This window comes from Scomber scombrus, chromosome 16, assembly GCF_963691925.1.
Source record: "Scomber scombrus chromosome 16, fScoSco1.1, whole genome shotgun sequence".
Taxonomy (NCBI): Eukaryota; Metazoa; Chordata; class Actinopteri; order Scombriformes; family Scombridae; genus Scomber; species Scomber scombrus.
Genome location: NC_084985.1, coordinates 945,822 through 959,612, shown reverse-complemented (window position 1 = coordinate 959,612; position 13,791 = coordinate 945,822). Strand labels below are relative to the sequence as shown.

The 13,791-nt window shown below is 40.5% G+C and overlaps 1 protein-coding gene across 1 annotated transcript; it reads right to left on the bottom strand.

Moving 5' to 3' along the window:
• Positions 1 to 6,165: 6,165 nt before the first annotated feature.
• Positions 6,166 to 11,995, bottom strand: LOC133996738 (WD repeat-containing protein on Y chromosome-like). The gene is made up of 3 exons (XM_062436359.1): positions 9,278 to 11,995; positions 6,998 to 7,100; positions 6,166 to 6,344 (listed from the first exon to the last, which is right to left on the bottom strand). The coding sequence occupies exons 1-3, from the start codon at positions 11,993 to 11,995 to the stop codon at positions 6,166 to 6,168; spliced, it is 3,000 nt and encodes a 999-aa protein (XP_062292343.1).
• Positions 11,996 to 13,791: the final 1,796 nt, after the last annotated feature.

Sequence of the window (13,791 nt, the reverse complement as noted above, 5' to 3'; positions counted from 1 at the left end):
TCAATGCAGCAGAGGATGGGTTACTAAACCTTTCACAGCAAGTTTGACCTGTAACTTTTACATGTAATGTGGTATTCTTGACAATAGGTGTCAGTAAGAGGCCATAAATCACAATACATTTTACACCTTGTAACACATGTATCTAACCCTCCTGTTGTCCTTGAGTCAAGGAAAGAAGGAAAGATGGAAGGAAAGATGGAAGGAAAGAAGGAAGGAGGAAGAAGGAAGTAAAGGAGGAAAGAAGGAAGGGAGGAAGAAGGAAGGAAATGAGGAAGAAAGAAGGAAAGGAGGGAGGAAGAAGGAAAGAAGGATGGAAGGAAGAAAGGAAGGAAAGAAGGAAGGGAGGAAGGAAGGAAGGAAGATGAAAAAATGAAAGTCAACTTCAAAAATGTCTCCAGCAGGATCTCTGATGTCAGCAGTGATTTGTGTTATTCTTCATTTATACACTAAAGCACAACCTGTATCTATAGCAACCATAACACAACCTGTATCTATAGCAACCATAGAACAACCTGTATCTATAGCAACCATAACACAACCTGTATCTATAGCAACCATAGAACAACCTGTATTTATAGCAACCATAGAACAACCTGTATCTATAGCAACCATAACACAACCTGTATCTATAGCAACCATAGAACAACCTGTATCTATAGCAACCATAACACAACCTGTATCTATAGCAACCATAACACAACCTGTACCTATAGCAACCATAGAACAACCTGTATCTATAGCAACCATAACACAACCTGTATCTATAGCAACCATAGAACAACCTGTATCTATAGCAACCATAACACAACCTGTATCTATAGCAACCATAACACAACCTGTACCTATAGCAACCATAGAACAACCTGTATCTATAGCAACCATAACACAACCTGTATCTATAGCAACCATAACACAACCTGTATCTATAGCAACCATAACACAACCTGTATCTATAGCAACCATAACACAACCTGTATCTATAGCAACCATAGAACAACCTGTATCTATAGCAACCATAGAACAACCTGTATCTATAGCAACCATAGAACAACCTGTATCTATAGCAACCATAACACAACCTGTATCTATAGCAACCATAGAACAACCTGTATCTATAGCAACCATAACACAATCTGATGGTCTGCTTGTGCATTACATACCGAAGGAAGGAAGGGAAGAAGGATGGAAAGAAGGAAGGATGGAAGGAAGGAAGGAAAGAAGGAAGGAAAGAAAGAAGGAGGGAAGGAAGGACGGATGACTCGAAGGAAGGAAGGAAGGAAGGAAGGAAGGAAGTAAGGATGGATGGATAGGAATGTTGGAAGAAAGGAAGGATGGAAGGAAGGAAGGAAGGAAGAATTGAATGAAGGAAGGAAGGAAGGAAGGTAAGAAGAAAGGAAGGAAGGAAGTAAGGTAGGAAGAAAAGAAGGATGGAAGAAAGGAAGGAAGTACGGATGATAAAAAAATGAAAGTCAGCTTCAAAAATGTCTCCATAACACAATCTGATGGTCTGTCTGTGCATCACATTCCTCATACACGTGCTAAAGATTGACCTAAAAGTTAAATGAGTTCAATAGATTTAGTTTCTGAGCAGATATCATGACGGAGCAGACCTATAAAGGGTTCAACCGTATTTTGTCTCTTTCTATAGACCAGTAGTCAGATGGTGTAATGTCTGAATCTAACCAGCAGGTGGCGGTATGACGCTTTGAAGCTGGTTTGCGATCCGCTAATAAACACAAAGAAGAATTAAAAACAGGAAGAGGTTTTCTTTATTAAACTAGTGTTTAGGTTGTGATCAGAGTCTCATAAAGTGACGGAGCTCAGCAGCAGACTGATGGAGACTAAACAGAGGAAAAGTTTCTGTGATCGTGTTTAAAAATGTCTAAAGTCCAAATGCTGAGAGCGTCGGTGAATCAGAGACTAACTGCGGCTGCTGAAGAGATATTTGTGCTGTTTGAAAGAACGATAGCAGAGTACGAGGAGGAACTTTCTCGATCTAAAGAGGAGAACGAGCGACAACGCAAACTACTGGACGCTGTTTTCAAGCCTCAACTTCATCTACACAGAGCAGGTTTGTTCTCTTTACATCTTATTACATCTTATCTTCATCTACACAGAGCAGGTTTGTTCTCTTTACATCTTATTACATCTTATCTTCATCTACACAGAGCAGGTTTGTTCTCTTTACATCTTATTACATCTTATCTTCATCTACACAGAGCAGGTTTGTTCTCTTTACATCTTATTACATCTTATCTTCATCTACACAGAGCAGGTTTGTTCTCTTTACATCTTATTCTCTCTCTGAGCTCAACATGGAGACACCACAGCATGCAGCAGTGTTTGGAATTAAAGCTTCAATTTCATCACAGAAACAACACCAATGTAAAATCAATGGGAATCCTCTTTGGTGGTTCATTCTAATAAGCCTATAAAACTATTGATTATATTATTATTCATGTGGTAAAATGCTAAAAGAGGACAGTATTTCCCTTTTTAATAACGTAAAGGTAAAGTCCAGCTAATAAATATAATAACTACCTCATTACACCAACATGACAGTTATATCATACACAACCTGTTATTTTAGACAACAGAAAATCATATTTAATGCACTATAATAAATTCAGTTCAATGACTATTAAAAATAACGATTAAATAAAAGATTTATAGATTAGAAAACAGTATTAATTACCGCCCACTACGTGACGTTGTTGAGGATTCAGTGATGGGGACACGTTAATTTGACACATTACGTGTCCCATCACGAAATTCAGTGTTAAGAAGTCGTGCCACCGTCACGTATTTCTGAGAGATCAGGCTCTTCAATTTAGTCATTTTAGATTTAAACACAACTTTAAAGCTCTTTATATAATACACAGTAGATATTAGAGTTATATTTAGGGGTTTTATTTAAGACAAAGGTGGCGGTTTGTGTGCACACCTTTAAGCCTCTTTCACACATAGTTCTGGTTACTGGGATACACTGATATTCATGGCTGGATCTGAGTCCCTTGAGCAGAAAGGGGCCCTCAATGAAATATGACACAGGGCTTGACTCATTCTCTTGATGTTGATAATTATGATCACTGTCAGGAACATAGTATGTCCTAAACAAAATATGGAATTACAAGGTTTCCACCCGACAGTAGCGTCATAAGAATAAAATAAAAGTTGTTTCGGGGGACATGAGCTTCAGTGCCCAGGGGCCCCTGGGGGTCCGAATGCAGCCTTGCCGCTAGATGCAGCTATATTTATGAATATTTCCATCTTCCTCTTTTTCACACAATGCTGGAATAGATGGGACAATAATAATAATAATAATAATAATAATAATAATGCATTTTATTTAAAGGCGCCTTACAAGGCACAAAAACACGACAACAGTACATCAAACAATATAAATCAGGTAACATTTAGTGCAAAGATAAAGAATAAATATGAATGTGACTATAAAGCATCAGTACAATAAATAAACAAGAACGTGATGCATAGTTAGTGTGAGACAGAGTATGCAGCTCTGAATAGGAGCGTTTTCAGGCGGGATTTAAAGGTGGAAACAGAGTCCGAAGTGTGAATGTCTGGTGGGAGAGAGTTCCTGAGGCGGGGGGCAGATCGGCTGAAGGCTCTTGACCCCATGATGGTAGTTAAGTTGGCAGATGGGGCAAAGAGTTGGTTGGAAGAGGAGGATCGGAGAGTTCGGGAAGGTGTGTAGATGTGAATCAGTTCAGAGAGATATGATGGTGCCAGGTTGGGAAGGAGGAGAATCTTAAAGTCAATGCAGGATTTGATAGGGAGCCAATGAACAAGGGACAGTCCAGCAGATGGCAGGGATGCTAACCATCATAAAACTCAGCAGTTGAGGCAAAGCCGGGTGATCCATGGGGTCTCACTTATAAAAGAATAAAACATAATGATAATAATGATATTCTGTTACTTTTTAGGAACTGGACCCTGAAGATAGAAAGTGTTTTTGCTTCATAAATAACTTAAACGCCCCCACAATTAATCAATTATCTGTTGTGTGATTGATTTATCATTTCAGCACTATCCACATCCAAGTCCTCTTTTACATTAAGCCACCACTAACCACGCACAGAGCTTCCAACAATTTCATGTTGTTATCTGGCCAACAGTCAGCAGCTGCTACTAAGAAGCTCATGAAATAATTATCCCAAAATGATCCCGCTTGGCTTGAAAAGTGTTTCCATAATATCTTTGTCTGTATTTCAGAGTCTCCTGCAGATGTTCAGCAGCTGTTGGAGAGTATACAAGAGGTTCACCCTCAGGCGCAGGAGAGGAGCTCCAGTCTGGACCAGGAGGAACCAGATCCTTCACATATTAAAGAGGAACAGGAGGAAGTCTGGACCAGTCAGGAGGGAGATCAGCTTCAAGGACTAGGAGGCCAGGAGGCTGATATCACCAAGTTTACTTTCACCCTTGTTTCTGTGATGAGTGAAGATGACAAAGAGAAACCTCAGTCCTCACAGCTTCATCAAACACTAACTGAGGAGATAAAAACAGAAGCTGATGGAGAGGACTGTGGAGGATCAGAAGCAGACAGGAACTCACATCCATATAGACATTTACAACCTGATACTGATGACAAGACTTCAGACTCTTCTGAGACTGATGACAGTGATGATGACTATAAAGAGACTAGGAAACCTCAGCCATTCCTAAACACTCCTTTAGGTGATGTGAGCTGTAACGCTGTTCAGAGATCATTAAGCTGCTCTGAATGTGGTCAAACATTTGTCTGCAAGCCACATCTGAACACAGAAATGAGAATGCGCACAGAAGAGAAACCATTTAGCTGCTCCTATTGTGGCAAAAATAATTCTCACAAGGGAAACTCAACGATGAGAATCCACACAGGAAAGAAAACAAATGGCAGCAATGTAAGTGAAATGACTAACAGTAACATTCATACAGGATCAGAATCAACCAGCAATGTGGATCCAGATAGTCATTTAAAGCCAGCTCCTTATGATAAAGCTTTAGAAACTGAGACTGATTACAGTGATTGTTGGAAGGAGATCAGTGAACCTCAGGCAGGTGTAAGCTCTCTGGAGAATGATGATGAAAGTGATATGCAAAGTAATACTGACAAGGATCATCTGATGAGAACACACACGGGGGAAATGGTCCACAGACGGAGGTTTGATGTCAAATTTAAAGAGAGAGTTTTGCTATATGCGGAGGAACATTCAGGAGAGAAAGCTGCAAAGCACTTTGACATTGACCCGAAAAGAATCAGATACTGGAAAAAACAGAAGAGTGAGCTGCTGTTAGCGGACAAGAGGAGAGCGCGGCTAGGTGGAGGCGGGAGGAAGAAAGTTAGCCTGGAGCTAGAGAGACGGCTTTCAGAGTGGATTTACTCAATGCAGGACAAACATATCAGAGTATCAAGAAAAATGATCAAAACTAAAGCGTTGGAGATCTACCCCTCAGTGAGTGATGGAGGCAAGATGTTTGTGGCTAGTAGAGGTTGGCTACAAAGGTTCTTACAGCGCCACGATCTCTCACTTCAACGTCAAGCCACCTCGCTGCCAAGGCCGACGAGCCCAAACTCAAGCAGTATATCGTCTTCAAATGGACTGTTTGTGAAGTGAAGGCAATGCAGCAGCACATCTTCGGCACAGTGATCACCACCAGATGAATGATACTGTCACTGCAGTCTGTGATAAGAGAACTCAGCTTCACTCTGCAGGTCCTGTGTAGGACTCATAGACTGTATATAAGAAATGGACGTAACATCCGTGACGTCACCCCTTGGTTTGTGGACTGCTGCTCGGAGGCCAATAGTATCGGATCTGAGCAGCGCCATCTTGAAAATTTCAGGTGCATGCTGGGAAAAATAAAAACAGGGATTCTACTTATATGGGCATCAGGAGGAGCATGAGGCGCCCTCCTGAACCTGTGAACCAATCAACCTGTCAATCACCACGTAGCCACGCCCTAATGCATACCCTGCTTTATGGTCACATATAAAATCAGGGAGGCCAAAATGTCCCAAATGAACATCATACTGCATTGAAGAAGGTTTTAAACTAGCGATTGAGACCATAAACACATTTTGAAAACGTTTACTGAGGTTAGAAATCAAGTGAGAAGTTGGTGAATTCTCCATTGACTTGTATAGAGACGGAAGTCCTTTTGGCATCATTCAGAGGACCGGAACTCCCCCGCCTGGTAGGACTCCAGGATCCCGCTGCCACCAGAGCTGAACTGAAATATGGCTAAAATATCACAGCAGCAGTGATCCTGGGAGGCCGCATTAAATATATCCAAGACCCCGATCTGATATGGAACCAGCCCTTCAAGCAGAGTCTGCATGATACCTACAATCAGTGGATGACTGGAGACATAGATAAAGAATACACAGCTGGAGGTAGTGTAACTTAAATGCCCCCACCCAACACGCCGCCAGCTTGTGGACTGCTTGTATTGATTCTAACTGATATAAAAATATAATAATAATAATTTAAACCTCAGATGTTATAAATGAAATAATTGGTTCCTAAATTCCTTATTGGCCCAAATATAAGGCAATCCTGATAAGTAGATGACCCTACCTTTTCCAACACCTGTAATACTCACACACTCTGCTACCAGGCTCTAAATGAATATCTGATGTTGTGAACAAGTAATCTAGTAGTCTAGATCCTGAATATGAGATGTATTTCCAGGAAAACAACCAACTTATATTTGGACCAATGAAGTAAAGTTTTTAAATGCATTTATTCTTGGAGTAGTCTGTTGTATAAATGTCTATTTCTCTAAATGTGTTAGCACTTCATTCTTTATGTCAAGCCTGAGGGAATAACTAATGTCTCATCACCTGAGATGCTGATTCTGCTTTGAGTGTGATGTGAACGCGTTACCATGGTAATGTGGTAAAAGCAGCAGCTCTAGCTCGGTGGTTGCCACTTGGGACAGTCTGGACAAGGATACGATAAAGACTGAGAGGTTTTGGATTATCTGTGAAAAGGACCTCTGCTTCCATCATCCTCTGCTTCAGGGAAGGACAGTCCTGTGCTGCCGGATGGGAGTCTCTCACCCAGCTCTGACAGCGAGGTCACGACAATGAACTTGTTCTTGATGGTGATGAGAAGTCATAATGGTGAGGATGGTGATTTCCCAGCAGGAGGGTATTAACCAACTGTAATCAAACTTTTATTTATCACAGTAAGCAGCAATGTTAATATTTAGGCAACATCCTCCTTTTTTGTACTTGGGTTTTGCAGCTGAATCTGATTATTATGAGATATTTGACTGTGCTGTAAATCACAATGTTGTTAATGTCTATACCCGGAGTACCGCAGATCTGTTTTGTTTTGATGTTGTGACACCTGTCTGTATTCACACTCTAGAAACCCATTATTGGTACTGTTAGACAGCTCTTCAAAATGTTGATGATCTACTCTTATACACTTAGTGTGAGGAGAATATTATCAATAAATGAACCTGGTTTGTTTTACAGGGTTCAAAGTGACACAATACTGCCGTTTTCAGCCTTGATTCATCGTAGTGTTTGGTATGACTGCAAATGTTTCACAATAAAAGTCAGGAAATGAAGAGATTATGTCTATTGGCTGTTAATTTGAAATTGTTAGAGTTGAGTTTTGTATTAACATCAAACATTTAACAGCAAGATCCGAAAACAAACTACAAAGATGGAAGATGGAAGGAAGGAAGGAGAAAAAAAGACGAGAAGGACGGAAGGACTGATGAAAGGAAAGAAGGAAAAGAAGACAGGAAGGAAAGATGGAAGGAAGGAAGGAAAGGCAGATGGAAGAGAAGACAAGATGGAAGGAACGAAGAAAGGAAGGAAGTAGGAAAAGGAAGACAGGAAGGAAAGAAGACAGGAAGTAAAGATGGAAGGAAGGAAAAGAAGACATGAAGGAAAGTGGGCCGGATTGGACCCCTTGGCGGGCCAGTTCTGGCCCACGGGCCGCATGTTTGACGCCCCTGGTATAGGGTGAGTATTTTTTTGCTTTTTAGGTGATAATGAAAAAAACATCTGAATATGTCACAAAAAAATAAACTTAATAGTAATGCCAGACTTCTGCTAGTGAAGAAAGAGTAAACATTAGTTAATGACTGATGAGGTCTGTCTGACCCTAATATTGCTTTTATAAACATCGGAGTCAATTAACACACTGTACATGACAGTTAGTTTTTTATTTGCGGTTATCATAACATAGTTGTTTCATGTTATTCTGACTGCACTGATGCAGAGTGTACAATTATACACACTGTCACCTGTCACTGCTTGCATGAAATCAGTTGTGTTCTCAGGGGGAAACCCAGAATACACAACTGTTCGTTCAACATCCAGCATTCATCCAACATCCAACACTCATCCAGCACTCATCCAGCATCCAGCACTCATCCAACATCCAGCACTCATCCAACATCCAGCATTCATCCAACATCCAGCACTCATCCAACATTCATCCAACATCCAGCACTCATCCAACATCCATCATTCATCCAACACTCATCCAGCACTCATCCAACATTCATCCAACATCCAGCACTCATCCAACATCCAGCACTCATTCAACATCCAACACTCATCCAACATCCAGCACTCATCCAACATCCAGCACTCATTCAACATCCAACACTCATCCAACATCCAGCACTCATCCAACATCCAGCACTCATTCAACATCCAACACTCATCCAACATCCAGCACTCATTCAACATCCAACACTCATCCAACATCCAGCACTCATCCAACACTCATCCAACACTCATTCAACACTCATTCAACACTCATCCAACATCCAGCACTCATCCAGCACTCATCCAACATCCAGCACTCATCCAACATCCAACATCCAGCACTCATCCAACATTCATCCAACATCCAGCACTCATCCAACATCCAGCACTCATCCAACATTACTCCTCCTCCGCCTTCATGTTTGTAGTGTTACCACAGTCGAGGCCGGTCGAGGTCTTTGGCGGACATATTGTTGATATATTTTCTGAACCCTGCTTGAACTCACCGGCGAATTTCCCTGCAGAGTCCTCGTCATTTTTGTTCATTGAACATAAAATGTTCCTTTTGTTTTTTAATATATTAAGTGATGGTGTGATTGAGAGCATCTGTTTACATAGTTTAGATATCTGTTGTTGATTTAGTATTGGCCTAGGCTCACGTATTGTGGTTGCTTCTATACTTCTGCTAATGAGGCCTGTAAAATCTTGTGGTGACTTTAGACTTTGGGGTGGTTGCGTTGGTGACTCAGGGATTTTCACCTGCGAACTTTCTTTTGTTTCTGTGTCTGGTTCCAGTGCCTCCTCCTTGCCAGTATTCTCTATAAGGCTGATTTGCTCAGCATCCCACTCATGTTTGCCAAAGATGCCTATGCACTGGCCTGTGTTTGTCCATAAAGTGACATTGCTGTCCAATGACGCAGTAATTATCTTTTCACATGTAGAGTCACACTTAACACTCATCACCTTCATTTCATGAGCTCTCCAGGACCCCAGCAGATGTGGTTGATACAGTGAGACTTGCCAGTTTTTTATAACCTCAAATGGCCCTTGAGGATCTTCTTTTTTTCTAAACCCAAACGACTGAATGTCCCACAGATAAACCTTTCCAGTACTGCTCCCAGTCAGAAGTATCGTCTCTTTGGAATCAGTTGACATGGTGGTAATGACATCACCTTCACCAAGCACTGCCCTGAACTTTCCTAACAGACCACCTGTGCTAATAATAGACCAAGCACAGATGCAGTTATTTTCAGAAGTCAGCAGTGTGGCTGTGTTGGCAGTGGGCGTCCTGGTCTGCAGGCATAGAATAAAAAGACAGGTATTCATATCATTCCTCTCATCAGTTAGAGCTGTAGCGTCTTTATGTTCAGGACCTTTCCCAGTGGGTTTCTTTTGTTGACTCTCAGGTGCACTCTTTATATAGCCTTGAGTCTTTCTGTCTGCCATGTGTGTTCGAGGGTCGGTAGTGGTGTCAAGCCAATAGGTAACCTCAGCAGTTTCAGCATCCCAAATAACTATGTTACCATTGCTTGAGGCAGTAAACAGTCTGGCTTCGTGTGCGCTCATGGAGGAAATGTCACTTAAATGGTCATGCTCCAAAACTCTGTTGTCAACTTCCTCTAAATCAAGATCAAAAATTACCTTTGAATTCCATCCAGACACAAACACCCTGTCGTTTATGGAGACAATACCTGTCACCTCCTTTTGCACGGTCACAGGAAGAGCGGAAAGCTCTGCTCCATTGCTGAAGTTCCACAGTCTCACTTTCCCTTGGTCAGAAACTGTGATTAGTCTGCGTTGTGTTCCATCAAATGAAAAGGCGGTGAACCCAATGTAATGATCTGGAGTGACTTTGAACTTCACGATGTCCGTTCCTGTTAAGATATCCCAAACTATCACCACACCAGACAGGCAAACAGAGATGACTTGCTTGAATATGCTGTGGTAGAGAGCACCGCACAAGGGCTGGTCATGGGATGTTAACATACTTATAAAAAGATCTGTTCCTCTTCCCAGAAATGTTCCCATATCTGTGTTAGCCAGGACTAACTCATTGTTGTGTAGATTATAGCAAACAGTGGAGATTGGGGCTTGTGTCAATAATTCTACCTGGATGCTTTGCAGGCACGCCCAGCTTTCCTCACACCACAAGCGTAGATTTTTGTCCACAGATATACTGTGGAGTATTTTGTTTCTCACATTAACTGTGATACAGCTGATTGGTTTGATGTGTCCCGTAGCGATCTTTTTGCAAACAGTGTCATGGGGATACCAGCCCCGCAGTGCGCCATCTGTACCACCAGTCACCAGATACTTAATTGAGGGGCAGTATTCAATGCAGGTGAAGAATCCATGCCCTTTACAGCTCTTGAAGAGTTTTTTATTGATTTTGGCTTTGGGTGACTTTGGCAGGGGAATGAGTACCATTGTTGTGAATGAACTACCACAGATGGCAAAAGAATCCAGTGATTGAAAGTATTGAACTTGATGACATATTTCATCAAAGATGGGAATTTTAATACACAGAAAGTCTTCAGAAGAGTTTTTTAACAGGGATGACACATAAACAGTTGGATACTCCCGCAGAGTGATTTTCTCAAACGCATTTTTGCAGAAGAGGCCTTTGCTCTTTATGTTATTACTGACAAATACAAACAAAAAGCCTTTTGTGTCACCAAAGGAAAAAACTGCTTTAGTGCCATTGGACCAGTAGTTCATGGTATTCACTATGTTTTCCTCAAATATTAAAGAGTATTTATGTTGAAATAAGTCAGGGAATTCATTGCAGGTGAAGAATGTCAGTTCCCTGTCATAGGTCGCGATGGCAACCTCTTTGAGTTCACGGATGTACACCATGTCATTTACATACATTTTGCTCCTGTGCGAAAAAGGAAGTTTTGTTTGTACTTTGTTGAGTCTGACTGGGCATGACTGATGAAAGCTGTCAGACCAAAAGCTGAAGAGTCCATCAGAGCTGACTGAGAGGTACTGACCTTTCTGGTAGGGCCTTATTGGTGCCACTGAAAGCTCAGAACCACCAGTTTGTTTACTGCTATCCTCAAATGGACGAAAAATCATTTTAACTATTGATTTATAGTGATCCACAGGGACTACGTTTATTGTTTTGGGAAATGTATGTTTGCTCAAATTTATGTTTGCTGTTGCCGTATTTTTAGTCAACACAAAGTTCAGTAGTTCATCGAGGTCCACAGTTCCATCACAGTTTACGTCAATCTGCATATGAAGTGCAATGAGGTCTTCTGTATTCACAGCTCCGTAGAACTGCTGCAGTGCAACACAAAATTCATCAGTGTCCAACCCTCCGCTGCCATCAGCATCCGCCTCTCGGAACAGCTGCACAATCAGAGGAATGTCTTCACAAGTGAACATATTTTTAATATCTATAGGTTCATCATCTTTGGTCTCCATGGCAGCGTCTTCAGGCGGGTCTTGTGCTGTTTCTGTTTGTGTTTCCATTGTTATTTTAATACCAACCAACCACTTAGTTAATGTCTTCAACAGATAAAAATGTTCTTCAAACGATTTGCCTGATATCAGAGTTATCACTGTGTTACACACCAACAGTCAATTTGACCTGATGGAGCAGTCTTTATCAAAAAGCCCAAGATATGATGTCATAATGATGTCATAAACTTATGAAGTTCAGGAAATTCCATCACTTTATGATGTCATAACATATGAAGGAACCACAAAAGTGTCTTCTTACTGTTTCGACACTTATCACTCACTTATGTAAACAAGTATTTTTAAAAATCTATTTATTTTTAGTTTGTTTATGTCTGTAATTATTTAGTGTTTTATTTTTTATTTTAACTGAATTTTGCTGGAATGTTAAATTGATGAACATTAATGACTTTATTGATGGTTGATGGTTTGAATTTATTTTAACTAATGAAAGTGTAAAAAAAACAACCCTAAGCCTGTTTGCTATTATATATAACTTGATGTTAGAAGTGTGGTGAATAAATATTGAATCAGCCTCTAATTATTATTATTTATGATGCAATTTAATTTCCCCTTAACCATCAGACTCCAGCGTCGGGAAGCATTTCCGGTTTAACTTTAGTGCACACCTCCATTATTCTGCATTATTTCAAGTCGTTATGACTGCAGCGGTTTTCCTTCAGCATGCATTTTTATGTCTGAATATTAAAAACGGGAAACAGACCGCAGGAGACGCTTTCATCGTGCAACCTGTACCCGGAAGTCTTAGTTTCCTGCTTTCAGGATGCGAGCAGTGAGCGCAGTGAATCCGCTGCCTGGCTGTAAATAAGCGCAGAGAAACGGCAGCATTCAGTGTAGAGGAGGAGGAGAGATGGACCGACACCGGGAAGTGTTGCATGTTTCAAACCCTGAAACGAAGCTGAGAACTGAAGGTTTGTGCGGATTTTACTGCTGAAAACACAGAAAGGCTGCAGGGAGAGCTAAGCTAATGTTAGTCTGGTAGAAGCTTTATTTAGTCTCTGTGCATGTTGGGTTTTAGTTGTTAAAGTGTTCTCTGTGTGACTCACTGCAGCCTCTTTGGTTTAGTCATCATGATATTAAAACAAACTCACAGTGAAATATCTGATTGTCAGCTGCAGAAACAGGAAGTTGGTCTGATAGTTTATAAACTAATAACAGTTTCAGAGTAAGATGCTTTTAAAAATGAAAGTAAAACAAATGTAAAGTGTTTAAAACTGTGGACAAAGCTGCAACAGTTTAATTTTATGATAGAATAGAATAAAATATACTTTATTGTCCTCTAGGGGAAATGTGTCATGGACTCAGAGTGTGTAGTAGCTTCACTTACGGACAATAAATACACATAGAAAATGATTAATTCATGTAGAGTTGCAGCCATCAGTCAATGAATCAATAAGTTGTTAACTACTAAATTAATCAACAAATACTTTAATCATTTATTGTTTGGAGTCTTTAAAAAAAAGAAAAAGTCCAAATTCTCTGATTCCACCTCATTAAATATGAATAATTTCTGGGTTATTTAGTCGTTATGACAGTAAACAGACATCTGAGCACATTGCTTTGGGCTTTGGGAAACAGTGATCAGCACTTTCACCATTTTCTGACATTTTATAAATTAAACTTATTGATTAATCAAGAAAATAATCCACAGATGAATCAGTAATAAAAACAGTTTGTTGCAGCTCTACATTCATACTTTGAATCATACGTCTATGCTACCAAACAGGAAGTGATGTAATGATGTTGTGATCAACTTTTAAACTTCATGTAGAACTTAAACAATCAAT